This window comes from Astatotilapia calliptera, chromosome 3 (assembly GCF_964374335.1).
Source record: "Astatotilapia calliptera chromosome 3, fAstCal68.1, whole genome shotgun sequence".
Lineage (NCBI taxonomy): Eukaryota > Metazoa > Chordata > Actinopteri > Cichliformes > Cichlidae > Astatotilapia > Astatotilapia calliptera.
Genome location: NC_137424.1, coordinates 8,214,109 through 8,235,394, shown reverse-complemented (window position 1 = coordinate 8,235,394; position 21,286 = coordinate 8,214,109). Strand labels below are relative to the sequence as shown.

Genomic DNA, 21,286 nt, shown 5'->3' with positions numbered 1-21,286 from the left:
CAGCACAGGCTTGGCTTGGGTGAGGTATTGAGTGGTTCTTGTCCATGACAGCTGCAGGTACAGTGCCATCAGCCATGCTGCACCACATGTCTGCCCAGGAACATTAGTGTGGCTGAGTCTCATGTAAACATTGTGCTAAAGTGGTGGGAAAGTGGCTGCAAGCTGGCTGCACTGTGTCCAATACTCTCAGTATGATATCCACAAACCTCTGAGTGTCACAGAGTGGGCCTGTGCTCAGCTCACTGTGCCCCATTCAATTCTACTTGCATAGTTTTACAAGTAAAATTAAAAGTTGCTCAATGATAAGTTATTGTAGTAACAACTAAGTCCATGGTCATTATTTGTTAATAGTAGCTTAAAGCTTCTGCACCAATCATGGAGCACCAGGTTTAGAGCATGTGGATCTACAAAAGTAAGTCCCAGTAAGATGGGCTGAGCCTTACATACTAGAAGAAACATGTCATTCCCAGCAGATGAAGCGCCCTTTAAAGCAGGATCTCACTTTAAACCTAAAGAACTTGCTATGAGCATGCAGTGCATTCATGGTTATTATTCATACGATTGTGGGGAGCTAATAAAGTGCAACTATCACATTACATTTTATTATTAAATTGTTGTTAACAATCCCTTCACTTCTGCTTATCTAATTCATGGTTGCAGGATGGCTGACAGCTTCCATTAGGCAGGAGGTAATGTCCATTCTGGCCACAGTGCAACCCACAATGTGTAACTGACACTATTATATTGCATTATGTCACATTGTTACATCTTTTTAATAAATGATGACAGTCAGCTGAATTTGCTGCCCCCTTGGTGGAGGACATCAGGATCAGCAGCTGCTGCTCCATCACAAACACCACAGAAGAAGAACAACACTGGATCAGATTATCTGGACGTGTTTGACAGGGACAGTGTTCATGTTCATGGACATCAGGACAAAAACAGATGATGGAAACCTGCCAGATTTGAGCTAAACTGCTCGTTTCCATGTGTAGTCCCTGGGAGGTCACATGACCAACAAAGACACACAAGCTGTGTCCCAAAACGTCGGCTGCATCCTCCGGAGGCCGCATTTGAAGGCCGATGACGTCACAGCCAGGCGACGAAGGCTGTCCCGATTCCTCGACTCCTTCAAATGCGTCCTTCATTCCCCCGAGTTTGAAGGATGGGTCGGGTGTGTCCTTCGTGGCCCACCATATCCCAGAATTCATAGCGCGGCCCAGCCAAATTTCAGCTGCCAACAATGGCGGCCGCTACTAAGTTTTAAAATTTAACGAGGGAGTACTACTTACTTACAATGAATTCCTTACACTATATAATTTTCCTGTCAGTGTTGGGGAATTCTCAGTGGTGCTTGGTGCCATACCCTCAGGGACTTTAATGTTATATAAAAACACTGACAGCTCAATATCTGCCTCAGTCACTCTCCCTGATCCAGCTGAGTCAGCAGTGGGAAAAATCTGCTTTTCACAGGAACTTGGTAACAGCAATAAGAGAATACGTAGTTTATTCCAAGAAGATATCATGTCTCTCCCATATATAGAATATCTTACTGGAACCGACATGTTCCAGATATCACCTGGAAGACAGTCTGGATGATCCCATAAATATCTAATTGTGAACAAGGTGAAGGAAATCTCATATAAAATTCTTCATAAATGTGACCCAGCCAGTCACTATATGGTAACATTTAAAAGAGACATAAATACTAATTGAACTTTCTGTGGGGATCATCCAGAAACTGTGGCACATCTCTTTTGGTTCCTCTACACAGAGATTCTGGAAGAATTTAGCAGTTTTGTTATTGTCCATATTTTAAGGGAGTTTTCTTTACGATGGAAAATGTTTTATTCTGTTTCTTTAAGTTCCCCAGGAAGAATGATAAATGTTTTTTATAAAAAATTTGTTAATACTTTTAGCTATTTTATATCCATGAATGTAAGTTTATTAATAAAACACCATATTTCTGCCTTTTTATAAGGATATGAATTGTACATACAATCAATTTCAGACTCAACCAACAAAAAGCCTCTCAGAACAATATTTATATGTTGATTTTTTTCGCCTACTCATATCATAATTTTTTTACTCCTGGTTCTGTATGTTCATGTTCTGTTCTTTTGTAAACTTCATCTGTTTGTATGTTGTATACTCATTGTGTTTCAATAAAGTTCGATTTAAAAAAGGTACGTTCTAAACGAAGCTTCAGACGTCACTGATCACGTGACTCTGGCCAAACGAATCAAGCCTCGACACGGTGCTTCTGAAGCAGCGCGTTGATCTTTCTGACACACGCACCGGAGCGTCAGCTTCAAGCGGACCATCACTACGTCTCACATCTAAAGGTGTCAAGGTAACTTTGAACTGAGTTCAGTCAATCTGGAGTTTTTCCAAGTTTTCTGTTGCTCTCTGTGAGAGAAGAGCGTTAAAGGCGGGGCTCTCCAGAGTCCAGCAAAACAGGAAACCACAGCTGGGTGTGTGTAAGTGTGCAAACCAATAGAATGCATCGTGGTGGGGGGGGCATCACGGGCAAGAAAAAAATAAAATAATCGGTCGTACCCATGCTTCCCCGACGTCATGCCAGCGCATATTGGGAAATTCGTAGGCACCGATCGGTTTTCTATCAGCCATTTGCTGGGAGTAAGGGCGCCCTCCGTTTGCGAGGTGCGCCTGCTGCTGGCGGCACAGGGAGGAGAGGGCGGGGCGGCGGGGAGTCTCTGGCTGGCTGGAGCGGCATCTAATAACCAACTCGCAAAACAAAATAAAAACAACAAACAGATATTATGATACAGACTTATAATCTGCACCCATGTTTTTTCTAAATTCTATAAAGTGAGCGCGAGAGCCCTCGGTGCGCCTGCGCGCTGCTGAAGTCAAAGTAAACTTTATTGTCATCTCCGCTACAGACAGTCCAGCATATAGAGAGACGAGACGACGAGGCTGCAGTTACAGCGGTGCAAGTAAACAAACAATAAATATAAGAAGAGTAAGAAAATAAATCTACACTTTAGGACTCGGGGTAAAGGATCAATAACAATTTAAATTTATAATTTACAGTTTGATGATTTAAAGTCTCACACAACCCGTCAAAAGGGGCGGGGCCGGCTGCTTCCACGTAGAGCACATTTCATTTATAATGATGTAAATCCAAGCCCATCATGGATTCACGATCTGAATCCTGGGTTGTGTGAAATCCCAGAAATCAACCTTAGACAAAGTGAATCTGTGAACTAAGGTGTAGGTCTGTTAGGCAGGGCCGTGCAGAGAGGTTTAAAGGGGCGGGTGCTCAAAGTTAAAAAGGGGCACATTGAACCAGGTTGAATAACAACAACACAGTTTCATCAAGAATCTAATATGGGCAACAAGGCAAAGCAAACGTAGCCGATGCTTTACCTGATGGGTACAATGTTGCTGTTGAGGGGTTGCTGTGGATAGTGCTGGAGGGCAGGCAGGGCTGGACTGGGACAAAAAATCGGCCCGGGCATTTTGACTGGAGACCGGCCCACCAAAAATGTGACGTCATTCATGGATAAAACCGCAAAGGATTCTGGGAACTTTTGGCAAGCGGTACTAGCGCATGCAGGCTGTCAATTGAACTCAGTTACACAGCGATAAAAAGAAACACAAAAAATGGCAAGAAGCTGCTGTATTATTAACTGCAATAGCCGGTGTTGTGCCAAAAAGTGATTTTCTGCCAAAAACTGATTTCCGGTATTTGCAAAGAAACTGATTGCTCGTATTTAAATTGCTATAAGTAACTTGCTGGGCTATAATATATGAAACATATGTCAAATGCATCCCTCATGGATAACATTAAATCATACTGAGCTACAAACAACATTAGTGTAACAAGGTAGAAGCCGCAATCAGTCTTTGGCAGTGACTTTTATATAACCTTTATTTATGCCGTAAAAAAAAAAATCTAATTAACATTAAAAATGTATTTTGTAAGAAGTAGTTGGACAGCAGAAATGGCTCAAATATTACAATTATTTTTCAACTACTAATTAATTACCGTTGAGCTCAAAGGTTATATTAATACACGGTTAACGAATGTGTATTTATGACGATGATTTGTGAGACGAACAAAGGTAAACGTACCTTTGTTCGTACGATGGTCTTTCGGTGCATTTCAAGGTCCTGCACCCATCCGTCGGTAAACTGTACCTGGGCTTGTTGCAGTGAGCTGAAGTTACTAAACTTCATGAGTGTATGCACTCACTCCAAGAACCGTATAATTATAAATCTGAGCGTGGTGAAAGTTGGGCAGCACGCTAACGTCTTTTGTCCCTCTGTGTGCTCGTAAGGGTCTGACCCTTTCACTCCTTTGATTTTTCCTCGTATCTTTTCTTTGTCTTTTCATCGAGTCTGTCTTTGTACGGACCGGCATTGTTCTCCGTCGTTTTGTACATTCCTTTTTTGTGCGGCAAAGATAAAACAAGAAGGTATTGGAACCGGAGAATGAACGTTTTGCGGTGCTGCAATTGCAAATGCTTGTATTTGATGCGGTACTTGGATTGTTTTGCCAGGAGTTCCCGGCATGCAATGCGCAAAGTCACGTGGTCTGTCAATCGCTATAGGAAAAACCATAAAGCCTTTGCATGAAAACAACTGCTTTGATGTACACTGCCTTGTTGGTATATATGTATCAATCTAATAAAGTTAAACCTACACCATTCTCCCTATTCGGGATTTTAAACAGTACATAGCGGAAACAAAAAGACTGCTTGGTAGAGTTAACCTCCTGAACTATCTACAGCACATGGTAGAAACCTGAAATTAAGACCAAGAACACTAGAGGTGAGACATGATCATTAATTAATATTAAAATTAATAAATGACAGATTTAGGGATATTTTCATAAAGTATTTATTTACCAAAACAATAGAAAACAGCATGGTAGCACAATATATTTTGTTAACACAGCAACCTTTAAATATGAAAGGAGACAGAGAAAGAAAGGTGAGAAAGAAGAATAAGAATAACACTTAATTGAGTTTTTGATGGCATTTTACACACAGTACTAATACAGTATCTAGAAAATATGGGAAAATACTGGCATCATATACAGTACTTACTTCTGAAGAAATTATATGGGACCCTGAAAAACAGGACACAAGTGAAAGGACAAAGAACTGTGAATGGCAATTGATGGACTTGCTCAGATGATCACAGTACTGGCATCTTTATTCCAGAAAGGAATTAGAGAAATCATATACACTAGTACTTACGTTGATGAACTTAAAAAGTTGAATGGTCTCGAACCTCTTAAACAAACAATGTATGATCAGACCCTGACAAACAGGACAGAAAGGAATAAAGATTAGATGAATATTAAAATCTATAAAGGACAGATTATGATTGAATTGTATCACCAAAGACTATTCACTCATCAATAAAAGGTCACCTACAACACTTCCACAGCAGCAACACTGAACATATCTTAAGACATGGATACCTTTATGAAGTGAAAGGACAGACAGTGAAGGTTGAGAAAGAATTGTACTTAATAGATTTTTTCAGACGATGACAGTACTGGTATGCTTACTCTAGAAAAATGGTTGAATCATATTCCATATAGTACTTACTTAAAATGAACACACTTCAGTCCTCCTAAAATGACTGACAGCATCTGAAATGAAACAATGACAGATTAAGACTGTAAGAATATATGTTTATAAATGCCTAATACGCCAATCTCATATTTATTCTATCTATTAAGATGGACAAATTCTAAGCATTTACCAATCACTTGACTTGTTTGAAGTGAAGGTAGATACTAAACGTATTCATTTAGGCAATAACAATAAAGCTGAATTTAATATTAACAATAGATAATTAGGAATGTTTTGCTCATTTTTATTTCACCTCACCAGGTTACAAAAGGAGCTTTCTCAGCAGGTCACTCTTCTCAGCTACCCTGTCAATGACCATGTCAGAGTCCAATGACATGAGAATGTCCTTTTCAGTGGCCATCAGCATAAACATCTCCAGCTTGTTTGCAGACAGGCTGCTTCGGAGTCTGCTTTTAATGAACTTGAGTGTAGAGAACGTTCTTTCACAGGCAACCTGAGTGAGGGAGAGGGTCAGCAGGTACTTGTATGCCAGCCCAAGGAGACGATAGGCATCAGACAGCATGTTGAACCGCCTGAGTATTTGATAGCAGCACAGTGGGCAATTTTTGCAAGAACCACAGCTTTCGGTCACAATTTCACTTTCTTCGTCCCATTCTTCAGATCTGTCCTTTGCTGTTCTGGTCGTGTACTCATCTACATGTGATGTCTTAAGCCTTTCCCACTGTTCAGCAAAACGTTTCAGTTCTGACTGAAGGTTATTAACTGTAGCCCTGCTGTCAAATTTAAGTAGACAGGCGCTGAGGTTCTGAAATGCATTACTTGGAAGAGAAACTGTTCTGACCTGGCTAAACTTCCTGGGGTCCAACCATGCCAAATCGGCAAGAAGAGGGCCATGTATGACAAATCGTCTGTGGATTGCTTCAATAACTGTGTCCAGGATGATGTTGTGCACTTTCACCTCATATGATTTCTCAGCATTGATTTGCAACTCATCTTCAGGCATCTCTCCGGCCATGCCTTTTCTCCTTTTGGCTCTCTTTTTAGGTAGTTCAGCCTCCACTTCCATGTCTGTGTTGTTCTCCCTCTCCTCTAGTTTTTGATTTGTCTGTTTCACAAATGTGTCTGCAGCTGTCTTCACAGTTGGAAAGTCCCTGGCAATACTTTTGAGGCCATCTTGTGTGGCAGTCACCATATGATGGGCAGAGAGAATGTCCATCCCCTTTGACTGGAGGTACTTTGACAGAGGAGTTGTTGCTCAAACACTCTAAGAAATATCTGTGCTGTTAACACAGTTTCATGCTTCAAGAGACACTCTTTAAAGCCTCGTGCTTTGGCACAAACAGCTGGCTTTTCTTTTTCCCTCTTTTCAATGGCTTCCATCGTCAGCACTACATCAACGAAGAGGCCATCATCTGGTTTTCCAAAATGTCCAAAGATTTTCTGGAGGGCATCATGCTTGGCCCACCACCGTGTCTCACCTATTGGACTGAGGCGTCTGTGTCTTGTGTTTTCGGTTTGTTTCTCCCACAGATTAACCCTGTGATAGGACTCCTTGATGAACACAGCTATGTCATTAAGTAAATTAAAGAGTGATCCACTTTCAATGACACTTTGTGTTGTGTCAGCAATCACAAGATTAAGTATGTGTGCATAGCACCACACATGCACATGAGTTGGAGACTGGGCAGTCATAAGTGCTGAAAAGCCTTTGTACTGGCCCTGCATATTTGAAGCACCATCTGTTGCATTCCCAGTGCACATGGCCTTGTCTAGATTCAGATGCTCTAAAACTCCGGAAAGCAAGTTTACAAAGTACTGCCCCGTGGATGCTTCGCACCTCACTATGGAGACAAGCCTCTCCTGCACAGACTCAGTAACATACCTGATGATTACTGAACACTGATCATAACCTGTGATGTCTTGGGTTGTGTCTAGCTGAACAGAAAACATCCCAGCTTTCTGGACATCACTGGCGATGCTCTCTTGAAGGAGATGGCCAAGTGCATCAATCACTGAGTTGACAGTTGTTTTGGAGAGTAGGGTGATGAGAGATCCTCTACCTCTTGATCCACTGGTCTGATGCAACTTCTTGCTTTTTTCAATGTAGTCATTCAAATGTTCTCCAAGGCACATATCATACTTGCCTAATAACACAATCAGTTCCAGAAAGTTACCATGATCGATGGTGTTATCACCTAAAGTGTATGCAGCCTCATTCTCCACATGCCTATAGCTGAGTCCCCTCTTCCCAAGTACTTTGATCACATCCACTATACGCTCTAAAACTTGCCGTCTCTTTTTCACTTGTGCTCTGTGAGCTGACAACTGACTGCCAGCAAACAAGCTCCTGATGTTGCCTTTTGAGCACCTTAAGAAAAAAGCTTCAGCACAGGTCTGGTGTGTATTGCTCTTTTCATGCTCCTCTGTGCGCAGATGTATATGTCGCCAGTCACTCATGCCTGTTATAAATGTGCTGGTGTCAGTCAGCCTTGCAAATGCCAGACACACAAAGCAGAACAATAAATGGCGTTCTTTGCAATAAGTAAGCCACTTCCTGTTGGTGCCATCTTTACAGCTGAACACCCTCATCACAACTGCACTGCTACTGTTCTGCTGTGGGTGGTAATCTAAGAAGGCCTGTAATATGGCAGGTTCAGGGCGAGCAAAGTAATCGATGCCCTGGCTCTCACTCTCCTGCTCTTCCATCTCTCTCTCTTGCTCTTCTCTCTCTCCTGCTCTTCTCTCTCTCTTGCTCTTCCATCTCTCTCTCTTGCTCTTCCATCTCTCTCTCTCTTGCTCTTCCATCTCTCTCTCTTGCTCTTCCATCTCTCTCTCTTGCCCTTCCATCTCTCTCTCTTGCTCTTCCATCTCTCTCTCTTGCCCTTCCATCTCTCTCTCTCTTGCTCTTCCATCTCTCTCTCTTGCTCTTCCATCTCTCTCTCTCTTGCTCTTCCATCTCTCTCTCTTGCTCTTCCATCTCTCTCTCTTGCCCTTCCATCTCTCTCTCTCTTGCTCTTCCATCTCTCTCTCTTGCTCTTCCATCTCTCTCTCCTGCTCTTCCATCTCTCTCTCTTGCCCTTCCATCTCTCTCTCTCTTGCTCTTCCATCTCTCTCTCCTGCTCTTCCATCTCTCTCTCTTGCTCTTCCATCTCTCTCTCTTGCTCTTCCATCTCTCTCTCTTGCTCTTCCATCTCTCTCTCTTGCTCTCCTGTCTCCTCTGTCACAGACTTCTCCACTTTTGATGATAAATCAGCTGGTGCAACATGGATTGGCACAATTTGTTAAGATTTTGAGAAGTTTGAGAAACTAACCTTAAGCATAAAATAAAATTTACTATCAGTAACTTCATAGCACCCGCCCAGCAGTATATAAACTCCGTCATGCTAGTTACGCTGTACGAGTTATTCTAAGCGACTGTATAAAGTCACCACAACGAAAACAAACTACAACTAAAATTAGTTTCTATCTGACACAGACAGCAGGTCATAACTTCTTGCCTGAAGTTCAGTTCCTCTGCCACTATGACCGGCGGCCACCTCGCGTCTCTCCTCCTCCTGCCTCCCCTTTCCTTCATCCACCTGCTGGCCTCCACCACTTGCTGATCTTGCTAAATCTATGGAAGCTGTGCCATAGCTACCACCAAACAATTCAGTAATTTTCACACATTTGGCAGCGTCTGCCTGAAGGGCTTGTTTCTTTTTGGCCCTAATTTTTTCGGCACCACCTTTCCTTTTTTTGTTCTCCATTTTCTTTAGTTCGTCTATAAGATTGCTAAACAAGGGGGAGGGTGCATCCGACCTCCTCGGCTGTAATTGGTCCAGCCCAGAGTCGATCATGACCAATTGGCCAATCCAACGCCTTTCATTGTTTATACCCTTCCCAATCGGTCGGCCCATAAAAAAAAAAAAAAAATCGCCAGCGGCCCACCGGGCAAGTGTATGCCTGATGGCCAGTCCAGCTATGAGGGCAGGGCTGTGTTGGTCTGAGACTGTAGACATTAAAAAGTCCACAGGAGAGATGGTAGCTGATTAAACAAGTGTCATGAGATAATAACAAAATGCAAAGATTGGTGACAGCGCTTGGAACCATAAGGCAACAAAAAACTGTGAGAAATAATTTAGGCTCTGCCTGTGAATCACTCTTTGCTTCTCTTCTTCCTTCCATCCCATCATTTCATATATCACTCTGCACTTGCTGTCTATGTGAGAACAAGGCACAACTTGCTATTGCAATAAACTATAATCTAATTATCCACACCTAACAACTCTTGCACTTAATCTATAATAAAATGATGACAGAAAAATGTTATAGCACTGCCTTTAGTAGCCTCACACAGCTCCTACTGTTTCCTCCTCATGTCCTTACCAGCCATGTCTGGACAATGTTATATCATGAGTAATATTTTTTTTTTAAAAATCCATCTAAATAAAACACACACATGCACACACACACAGTGACATTTCAGACCTTCTTCAGAATACTGTATATACTATGGGCATCATGGTGCTGATCCAGAATCCTTACATTATTATTCATTACTAGAGCTACAATAATAAAGCAAAGAGGAGGGGGAAGTAATAAATATGAAATAATGTATTTATGATGATTCCATGTGTTTCACTATCCACTCTGTGCAGGGCAAAGCTTATTAGGCAAGGCAAGGCAAGGCAAGTTTATTTGTATAGCACAATTCAACAGCAAGGTGATTCAAAGTGCTTTACAGAGACATTAGAAACAAAAACAAATAAAAAGCATGATTTAAAATTGATTAAAACAAGCAAATAAACTAACTAACTAATTAACAAACAAACAAACAAACAAAACAGTATATAAAATCAAAACAGATAAAATCAGAACAGTAGATAAAATCAGTAGTTAAATGTAAGTTTTGAAATTTAAGCTTAAAAGTGTGGATTTGGTGCTTTATTCAAATGCAGCTGAGAACAGGTGAGTCTTCAACCTGGATTTAAATAAACTGAGTGTTTCAGCTGATCTGAGGCTTTCTGGGAGTTTGTTCCAGATATAAGGAGCATAAAAGCTGAATGCAGCTTCTCCGTGTCTGGTTCTGACTCTGGGAACTGATAAAAGACCGGATCCAGATGACCTGAGGGATCTGGAAGGTTCATACTGGGTCAGGAGGTCATTGATGTATTTTGGTCCTAAACCATTCAGAGCTTTATAGACCAGCATCAGAACTTTAAAGTCTATCCTCTGACGGACAGGCAGCCAGTGTAAAGACCTCAGAGCTGGACTGATGTGGTCCACTTTTTTGGTCTTAGTGAGGACTCGAGCAGCAGAGTTCTGAATGAGCTGTAGTTGTCTGACTGATTTTTTAGGTAGACCTGTAAAGATGCTGTTACAGTAATCAAGCCTACTAAAGATGAATGCATGGACTAGTTTTTCCAGGTCCTGTTGAGACATCAGATCTTTTATCCTTGAAATATTCTTGAGGTGATAGTAAGCTGACTTTGTTATTGTCTTAATGTGTTTTTCTAAGTTTAGGTCTGCATCCATCACTACACCCAAATTTCTCGCTTGGTTTGTGGTTTTTAGATGTATAGATTGAAGTTCTCTGGTGACCTGTAATCGTTTTTCTTTGGCGCCAAAGACTATTACCTCAGTTTTTTTTTTGTTTAGCTGGAGAAAATTGTGGCACAACCAGTCATTGATTTCCTCAATGCATTTACCAAGAGCCTGCACAGGGCCTTGGTCTCCTGGTGACATTGTGATATATATTTGTGTGTCATCTGCATAGCTGTGATAGTTTATTTTGTTGTTGTTTATAATCTGTGCCAGTGGGAGCATGTAGATGTTAAACAGAAGGGGTCCCAAAATGGAACCTTGGGGAACTCCACATGTGATACTTGTCTGCTCAGATGTGAAGTTACCTATTGATACAAAGTATTTCCTGTTTTCTAAGTATGTTTTGAACCAGTTTAGTACAGCTCCTGAAAGACCTGTCCAGTTCTCCAGTCGTTTGAGTAATATGTTGTGGTCAACTGTATCAAATGCTGCACTGAGATCCAGTAAAACTAAGACTGACATTTTTCCACTGTCTGTATTCAGACATATGTCATTAAACACTTTGGTCAGAGCGGTTTCAGTGCTGTGGTTCTGTCTAAAACCTGACTGGAAGGCATCGTAGCAATTATTCTGTTTTAAGAAGTAATTGAGCTGTTGAGAAACTGCTTTTTCAGTGATCTTACTTAAAAATGGGAGATTTGAGATCGGCCTGTAGTTGTTCATTTGTGTCTTGTCAAGATTGTCCTTTTTCAGTATAGGTTTGATTACAGCAGTTTTTAGTGGTTCTGGAAACACACCAGATAATAAAGAAAAGTTGACGATCTGTAACAGGTCTGACTCTAAAGTCTTTGAGACCTTTTTGAAAAAACTTGTTGGCAGGACATCTAAACAGCAGGAGGAGGAGTTCAGTTGACCTAGGATGTCCTCCAGGTCTTTGCTGTTAATAGGTTGAAACTGTTTCATGGTGTTTAAACAGTTTTTTGGTGGACACAGTATATATCCTGGATCTGCTGTTGATGTACCAATTGCTTGTCTAATTTTTTGGATTTTTTCTGTGAAGAATTTGGCAAAGTCATTGCAGGCCATGGTCGAATGAAGTTCAGCTGCCACTGACACAGGAGGGTTTGTTAGCCTGTCAACTGTAGAAAATAAGACCCGAGCATTATGGCTGTTTTTAGTGATGATGTCAGAGAAGTAGGACCTCCTTGCATTCCTCAGTTGTAAATTATAATTGTGAAGTTTCTCTTTATAAATGTCATAATGAACCTGGAGGTTTGTTTTTCTCCATCTGCGCTCAGCTTTCCTACACTCTCTTTTTTCATTTTTCACCAGTGTGGAGTTTCTCCATGGAGACTTTTTCCTTCCAGAGATAACCTTCACCTTAATGGGAGCAATAGTGTCCATTACATTTAACATGTTAGCATTGAAGCTTTTTACGAGCTCATTGACTGACCCTCTGGACAGGTCAGGTGTTAATGGGAAGACCTGGTTAAAAATTGCACTACTGTGTTCAGTTATACACCGTTTTGTGATCACTGTTGTTGATATATTTGTGTGGGCTGAGATTTTACTTTCAAAGAAAACACAGTAATGATCAGACACGCCCACATCAGACACAGTAACCTTTGAAATGCTCAGGCCTTTGGAGATCAGTAGGTCAAGAGTGTGTCCTCTATTATGTGTGGCCTCTGTTACATGCTGAGTCAGCCCAAAGTTACCCAGAGTGTTACTCAGGTCTTTAGTCCCTTTGTCCTGAGGGTTGTCCACATGAATGTTAAAATCCCCAACAATAATTACACAGTCAAAATCAACACAGATCACAGACAGCAGTTCACTGAGGTCATTAAAAAAGTCTGTGCAGTATTTGGGAGGCCTGTAAACATTAAGAAACACAACTTTGGATGGGGCCTTCAGCTGTAAAGCCACATATTCAAAAGACTGAAAACTTCCAGGAGATAGCTGCTTACATTGAAATGATTCATTAAATAAGACAGCAACCCCTCCTCTCCTGCTCACCCTGGCCTCACTGATAAAACTGTAGTTAGGAGGGGTCGTCTCGATGAGAACAGCTCCACTGTTACTTTGGTCCAACCAAGTTTCAGTTAAAAACATAAAATCAAGGCTGTGCTCAGTGATTAAATCATTAATTAAAAATGTTTTCCCAGCTAAAGATCTAACGTTTAATAAAGCCAACTTAAGTGTTTTAGAGGTATTACTTGTCCCCTCGTGTTTGGGAGCAGTCTGTGGCACACAAGGTATGTTTACTATGTTTAAAGATCTTTTAGAGTGCATCTCTCTGTGTTTTGACCAGGCCACATGTCTCCTGTCACCTAAAAGTACAGAAATTTTAAAACCTTCTAGTAAACAGGGTCCCAGCTTCTCCTGGGAAAAGTCACCACTGCCATAATCCTCACAGCCCGGACCCTTCACACATCACACATCAGACTGCGGAGACAAAGCATGAAGAGGAACTAAGGGGGGCGAGGCTGGGCAATGTGACTTCGATTGCTCTGTTGAGGATGGGGCTCGATGGCGAACCTTTGGCCGCTCTGGTGGGGGGTTTATGGGGGACAAAAAGGGATTGGGACGGGGGGTAGATCTGAGCCCAGCATTGACCCGCTCCATCATCTCCTCAGTGAATTTCAGGTGTGGGGAGGAGGGAGAAAGGGAGGGGGAGGAGGGTGATGGCCTGTTTGGGGGACTGGGGAAGGTCGTGGTCCCTTGTCCTGGTCGTTGGTGTTGTTGAGAGAGTTGGAGGCAAATAGGGACCCCTCTTCTTGCCTCAGATGTCTCTCCTTTCTGAGGCTCTTCCCGGGTGGGGGCAGATGGAGCTCCTCCTCAAGGTTTCTGCTGGGCTTTGTCTGTTCTTGGAGTACTGTTTGTTCCTCTTTATGAGATAACTCCTCGTTTATCTCAGCCTTGGCACCAAGCACAGATGGATGACGTATGGAATAAAACAAGTTGGAGGTGAACAGTTTCACCCCTGACTTGTTAAAATTAAATCCATTTGCTTTAAACAGATGCCTGCGTTCCTAAAAAATATTAAAGTTGTTGATAAAATGCACCGAGTGGTCAGTACATGCTGATATAAGCCATTTATTCAGTGTAAACAACCTGCTGAATCTCTCGTCTCCTCCTCTGACCGGCGGTACAGGTCCACTGATGAATACAGCTGCATTCAGAGAGTTTACAGTGTTTAATAATCCAGTAAAGTCCCGTTTCAGAACCTCCGACTGTTGTTTGGACACATCGTTTGACCCTGTATGCAGAACAATGTTTGTCACAGTTGGATATTCATCTGCAATTTGAAGGATTCTCTCCTTCAGGTTGTTGACCATATCCTTAGGAAAGCAGAGGACTTTAGTGTTCTTACCGCACATCCTTTGTACATCCTTTACGGCAGAGTCACCCACAATCAGAGTTTCAGGCCTAGCCTTTAGCTTTCCCTGTGGTCTTTTACTTTTCAACAGATTTTCAGACCTTACTTCGCTGCTTTTAGATGGATGGTTGTCCGATATAGATCCAGGGTCCTTTGATAGTGGAGCAAATCTGTTCTGCAGTTTCACATTCAGTTGTTTTGGAGGTTTGTTGTTATCCTTCCTATTCGCGGTTGTCCAGTCCTGTTTCCTCCCGTATACAGGGGTAGAAGAGCTTCTCTGTCTCGTAGGAAGTGAAGGCCAGTCGGTTTCAGAGATTTCAGCTTGCTGTGCTCTGCCCGTGATACGTCCTCCGCCTTCCAGGAGACATGATTTATGTCTTGGTTTTGCACCAAGACAGTCCAAGGGGGGATTATCACTTGAGGATTTATAATAATGCACAGAGTCTACTTTCTTGGTCATGTTATCTGTGCTCCTTAGCTGTGTACTAGCTTGCTCATCGCCATTGTTTTGAATCAAAGGCAAGGTTGTTTCATTTCCACACAGTCCATTTACCTCCACGTTTACTTCTAAGCGATGAATTTTTGTCTCCAGTACTGCAATCTTCTGCAGGAGGCTGTGGTAGTCATCTGTGGAGAGGGAAGGCATCTTGTTGCTAGTTAGCCTAGCGGTTAGCCCCTTTCCAGGCTATTGAGGCTGTTCGGTGCCCAGACGCTGTAATCAGGCTTCAGCTGTGTCTAGGCCACAGACACACGGAGCGCTGAGGATAAGGTAACTATAAAAATGTTGCTGTTTCTGTTAAGAACACTTTAGTCCTAATGATCTATAAGTGTCCAGAAGCTATCGCAGGTAAGCTCATAAGGAAAAAAGGGAAAAAATCAGCATAAAAATCAATAAAAATCAATAAAAGAAGCAAAGCATTTAAAGAGCAAAGAGATGAAGCGTCCACACTCACAAAAGGGGAGGAGAAACTCATTACATTACATGTTTAAACTGTAGAGATACAATCATTTTACTGCTGTAAAATCCAAATTTTGTCTTATTTAAAATATAAATCTAATATAATCTGCTTCTTAATGTATGTTCTTTAAAATACAGCGTGTGTTTTTAATATATTATAATGATAATAATTATTATGTGGTCATGCATATTAGATCGTTTTTTAGTGAAATATAATCCCTCCAGAAAGGCAGGAAAAGCCCGGAAACTTACTTTAAAACTAAATATGTTTCTAAATACTTTAAAACTAAATATGTTCCCTAAAACGGTGACAGAGCTACAGACCCATGACAGCCTTACACAGGTAGCCAGCAGCTGTGACCAGCACTACTTGTGCAGTTAATAAAAGGACAGGTAATGTTTGTCGCGCTGTTGCACACACAGCACGCTCGTTTGTTTCATTTCGTCAGTTGCAACAAGACAGCTTACCAACGTGTACGTAATAAGCTAATACTCCTGGGTGCTACACACTACAGTGTGCGCTGTACACCTACTTACTGGGTTTGTCGCATCAGTCTGTGTCTCTGAGTTAACTTGTGTTTCTCCTACAGCTCCGGACCGCTAAAAATGCGCGTGCTCTTTGTGAGCTCGTTCCCGGCTCGTAACCAGCGCGTTCTGCCGTCAAGGGCGATCATTGGTTAAATGTGATCATGTGACTGATGCAAGCCAGATCCTTTTATTTAGCAAAACTGTGATTACTAGTTAAATATTATTGTTGAGGGGCACAGACAGGACTCCGCACGCACACACACATTAAAAACAAAAATAATTTTTTTTAAAAAGTTGCCTCAACAAAAGGGCACCTTGGGCACCCATCAGGAAAGGGGCGGGTGCTCAAGCCCCTCTAGCCCCCCCCTCTGCACGTGCCTGCTGTTAGGTTAATTGTGCTGATCCTCGGGTTGGGGGATTTGTGTTTGTACTGGAGCGCAAAATTCAAACCAATTGAAGATGGACAACAAAAGTTCAAAGCCATCAGGTGCTCAGGTTAGAAAAAAGAGAAAAGATGCAGGTAAGCAGACGTGTGATTGGATAATGGCAGCTCATCCTGAACCAATCAGACTAAACTCCAAACAATACATTATGTTACAGATTTTAATATTAATTAGTCATTGTTACTTGTTGATTTGTCCTTTTCTCGTTGTGTGACGAATTATGACGACTGTTTGGTAGCTGTTATTGTCTCTCTCTCTCTCTTCATGTGTGTTTCTCTGGTGAAACAATAGTTTTGTGTTAATGTTAGGGCTGCACGATTTTGTATAAAATGAGAATCACGATTTTTTGGCTTAGAATTGAGATCATGATTCTCTCATAACAATAAATAAACATAAAACAACAAATGTCTCACGTTTTGTTGTTGCAGCAAAATGTTGTCCTGCTTGAAATTCCGTCTCCACCGTTGCTCGACGCTGCGTGTACAGAGCAGGTAGTGCGACAATAGGAAAATAGTTGCGGGACGGCACTGTGTAGCGTTTGTCTAGGGTGTTGATCGTTTTCCTAAATCCCTCGTTTTGCACAGTGTTGATGGAGCCATATCTTTGGTCAGGTGATAAGTGATAGCCTCCGTAATGTCTTTGTGCCTGCGGGAGTTCGACGTGTATAGGGAAGCGCTGTATAAGGTTCCCGTTATTGATGTTTGGGTGGTTGACCGGGACGGATTTTCTCCTGTCACTTTCTCGTCATCCCTGACGTGCTCTCCGTTGTTTTTTCCCTGCTAATTTTAGCATCACACGGCACAGCTTCTGTATCACGTGGTATAAGGCTCCGCCCTTGTCATTTGTTGAGCAGGAAGAGTGAGCGCTTGTTTTCATGCAGAGTACGTCCCGGATCAAAATGCGGTACATTTGATCCCTGTTGTCTTTGCTTGATGATTGGTTTGAGTCTTGACAATCCACATCAGAATCAGAATCAGAATCAGAAAGGGGTTTATTGCCAAATGTTGAGCAGGTTTACAACATTAGGAAATTGCTGCGGTGCTTCAGTGCAAACATAGTGTCATAAATAGCACTTAAATAGACATGAAAAAATAAAAGTAAGAATAAGAATTAAAAGTGCTACGTAGAAAGATATGGGCATGAGATATACATGAGATATATACATGAGAATAAGAATTAAGAGTGCTACGTAGAAAGATATATACATGAGTGCAGGTGGTGATCAGTGCCAAACATGGAATGATGCAGTGACACAGCGTAGGGTCATGTGTTAGTGGCGGGGACAGTCATATGGTTATTGTTCATGTGTCCAACAGCAGAGGGGAAGAAACTGTTCTTATGGCGAGAGGTTCTGGTGCGAATGGACCGGAGCCTCCTGCCTGAGGGGAGCAGGTCAAACAGACTGTGTCCAGGGTGAGAAGGGTCAGCTGAGATCCGAGCTGCACGCCGCAATGTCCTGGAGGTGTACAGGTCCTGCAGAGATGGGAGTCTGCAGCCAATCACCTTCTCAGCAGAGCGCACAACACGCTGCAGTCTCTGTTTGTCCCTGATAGTGGCTCCAGCGTACCACACGGTGATGGAGGAGGTGAGGATGGACTCGATGATTGCAGTGTAGAACTGCATCATCGTCCGTGTTGGCAGGTTGAATTTCTTCAGCTGCCTCAGGAAGTACATCCTCTGCTGGGCTTTCTTGATGACGGAGGTGATGGTGGGCTCCCACTTCAGGTCCTGGGTGATGGTGGTACCCAGGAAGCGGAATGAGTCCACAGAGGTGATGGGGGTGTCAGTCAGGATGATGGGGGGGGAGTGGGGCTGTGTGCTTCCTGAAGTCCACAATAATCTCCACTGTCTTCTGGGCATTCAGCACCAGGTTGTTGTGGCTGCACCAGGACACCAGACGTTCAACCTCCCTCCTGTAGGCAGACTCATCCCCGTCCGAGATGAGCCCAATAACGGTGGTGTCATCTGCAAACTTGATTAGCTTGACAGACTGGTGGGTGGAGGTGCAGCAGTTGGTGTACAGGGAGAAGAGCAGAGGAGAAAGAACACAGCCCTGAGGGGAGCCGGTGCTGATGGTCCGGGAGTCCGAGACATTCTTTCCCAGCCTCACATGCTGCTTCCTGTCCGTCAGGAAGTCAGTGATCCACCGGCAGATGGGATCAGGCACATTCATCTGGGAAAGCTTGCCTCGGAGATGGTCTGGAAGGATGGTGTTGAAGGCAGAGCTGAAGTCCACAAACAGGATCCTGGCGTAGGTTCCTGGGGAGTCCAGATGCTGCAGGATGAAGTGTAGGGCCATGTTGATGGCGTCGTCTACAGACCTGTTGGCTCTATATGCAAACTGCAGGGGGTCCAGGAGGGGGGCCGTGAGGGTCTTGAGATGGGACAGAACTAGGCGCTCAAATGACTTCATGACCACAGATGTCAGAGCCACGGGTCTGTAGTCATTTAGTCCAGTGATCCTAGGTTTCTTGGGGACAGGGATTATGGTAGAGGACTTGAAGCAGGCAGGCACATGACATGCCTGCAGTGAGGAGTTGAAAATGCCAGAAAACACTGGGGCCAGCTCGTTTGCACAGTGTCTGAGGGTGGCAGGAGACACGCCGTCTGGGCCGGGAGCTTTCCGAGCATTCAGACTCCTAAACTGCTTCCTCACATCTGCTTCATGAATATGAAGAGTTGTGGTGGGAGGAGGTGGTGTGAAATCCTCTTTTGTGTGGGGTGAGGAGGGGGGTGTTGTAGGTGAACAGTTTGAAGGTGGTGATGGCTCTATGGAGGGGGGAGAGGTGGGGGAATGAGTGTCCAAAGTGCCTCTATTGTTGGGGCCGTTGGAGGTGTGAAGGCTGCCTGATGGCTCGTCAAAACGGCAGTAGAAGTCGTTAAGGGTGTTGGCTAAGAGCAAGTCATCAGTGGAGTGGGGGGTTTTAGGCTTGTAGTTGGTGATATTCCTAAAACCTTTCCACACAGAGGCCGAGTCATTCTCTGAGATCTGCTGCTGCATCTTCTCAGAGTGCTGATGTTTAGCAATGTCCACTTCTTTAGTGAACCTGTACTTGGCCTCTCTGTAGCAGTCCCTGTCTCCGCTTCTGAACGCCTTTCTCTTTTCCAGCCACAGCTTTTTGAGTTTAGGAGTAAACCAGGGTTTGTCATTGTTATAACTCACCCTGGTGCGTGATGGCACAATGCTGTCCTCACAGAAGTGGATATAGGAGGTGACAGTGTCCGTAAACTCGTCCAAGCTGTTAGAAGCAGCCTTCATTGTGTCCCAGTCTGTAGACTCCAAACACGTGCGAAGCTCCTCCACAGCCTCGTTGCTCCACAGTTTTTTAGTCCTCACGACAGGTTTGGAGAGCTTCAGCCTCTGTCTGTACGCGGGGATTAGGTGGATCATGACGTGGTCAGAAAGTCCGAGTGAAGCGCGGGGCACCGCGCGATAGGCCCCGCTGATCGTGCTGTAGCAGTGGTCTAATGTCCTCTCCTCTCTGGTCGGGCATTTAATATACTGCTTATATTTCGGAAGCTCATGGCTCAGATTGGCTTTGTTAAAGTCCCCAAGAGCAATGATGAGAGAGTCCGGGTATGTCCGCTCCGTGTGGAGAATCTGCTCCGCGAGTGCGCACTGAGCTGCCTGCGCATCCGCGTCTGGCGGGATGTAAACAGCGGCCAGGATGAATGAAGCAAACTCCCGCGGAGAATAAAACGGTTTGCAGTGAATAAGAAGATATTCCAGAGAGGAAGAGCAGTGCTGAGCAATCACTGTCACATCTGTGCACCAGCCACTATTAATGTAGAAGCAGACACCTCCACCTTTGGACTTACCGGAGAGAGCGGCCTGCCGGTCCGCGCGCAGCAGATGGAAGCCCTCCAGCTTAAGCGCGCAGTCTGGGATGTTCTCACTGAGCCACGACTCCGTAAAACATAAGACACAGGAGGAGGCAAAGTCTCTGTTCATGCTTCTCATCAGGGCCAGTTCGTCTGTCTTATTCCTGAGTGATCGTACATTGGAAAGGAAGATCCCAGGAAGAGCAGTTCGCAGTCCGCGTCTCCTCAAACGCACGAGTGCGCCGGCTCGCTTCCCTGTCTTTCGGCGTCTCGCTTTCCTGGTCAGAGTCTGCAGTAAATCTGCCGCAGATGCGACAAATATTGGAAATAAATCCACAGGCGTTGTAGTCCTGTAGTTAAGGAGCTCTTCTCTGGTGTAAGAGTATCCAGAGGAGTGCCCAGACACAGAAGAAATGCACAAAAACAAAACAAAAGTAACGCACTGAAGCACCAGGGCATCCATACGCGGCGCCATCTTGGTTGTACATTGCTGGCGTTGCATCTTTCAATGCCAGCAATGGCAGGTATCAGTGCTCAAACCTTTTGTGTTTGTTTCCAACAAGTTGCCCACCTCGGGAAACAAAAATGTGTTCTTTTACTTGTCAGATGAACATATGAGACACTTTGACTCTTCAGTGCAGTGTGGAGCCTAACAAAGATCTGTTTTGTGTCCCAGCTGATCAGCAGGAGGAGGAGAGTCTGACGGAGCAGCAGAGGAACATTTTCAGCTACTTGGACTCAGCTCAGCCACTACAGAGGAAACAATGAGCTCAACACAGAAGGTGACAGACAGAGCAGGACCATATGACCAAAGATATTTATCACCATATACATTTGAACATTTCCCATAACGATGTAGCTGACGATAGAATTGACACCAGACAAAATACTTTACAGCTGCACAACTTTATTAAAAACCCATCAATGTATTTTCACTGAAACAAGCAGCTGTTGTTTATGTGCATTAAAGTTATATAAAAATGTAACAGTGCAAATGCAAATTCCTCGCTGACAGTTTAACCAAAAGGCGTTTCCAGTGGAAACTGGCCGACACATC

The 21,286-nt window shown here is 43.5% G+C and overlaps 2 protein-coding genes across 3 annotated transcripts in view; one reads left to right on the top strand and one right to left on the bottom strand.

Annotated features, from left to right (window-relative positions):
• The first annotated feature begins 2,136 nt into the window (after positions 1-2,136).
• The window catches only part of LOC145424321 (uncharacterized), a 31,645-nt gene continuing 12,495 nt past the window's right edge, over positions 2,137-21,286 (top strand). Inside the window, exons 1-2 of one of the 2 annotated variants that reach the window (XM_080297504.1) lie at positions 2,137-2,353; positions 20,906-21,011. In XM_080297504.1, coding sequence (XP_080153630.1) covers positions 20,994-21,011 — 18 coding nt within the window. In that variant the 5' untranslated portion in view covers positions 2,137-2,353; positions 20,906-20,993. Of the gene's footprint in view, positions 2,354-20,878; positions 21,012-21,286 lie in introns of those variants that run through there. The other variant, XM_080297508.1, reaches the window with a different exon arrangement.
• On the bottom strand, positions 4,852-8,343 carry LOC145424418 (uncharacterized). Its single transcript, XM_080297731.1, has 2 exons — positions 5,589-8,343; positions 4,852-5,294 (listed from the first exon to the last, which is right to left on the bottom strand). The coding sequence occupies exon 1, from the start codon at positions 6,790-6,792 to the stop codon at positions 5,878-5,880; it is 915 nt and encodes a 304-aa protein (XP_080153857.1). The 5' UTR covers positions 6,793-8,343; the 3' UTR covers positions 4,852-5,294; positions 5,589-5,877.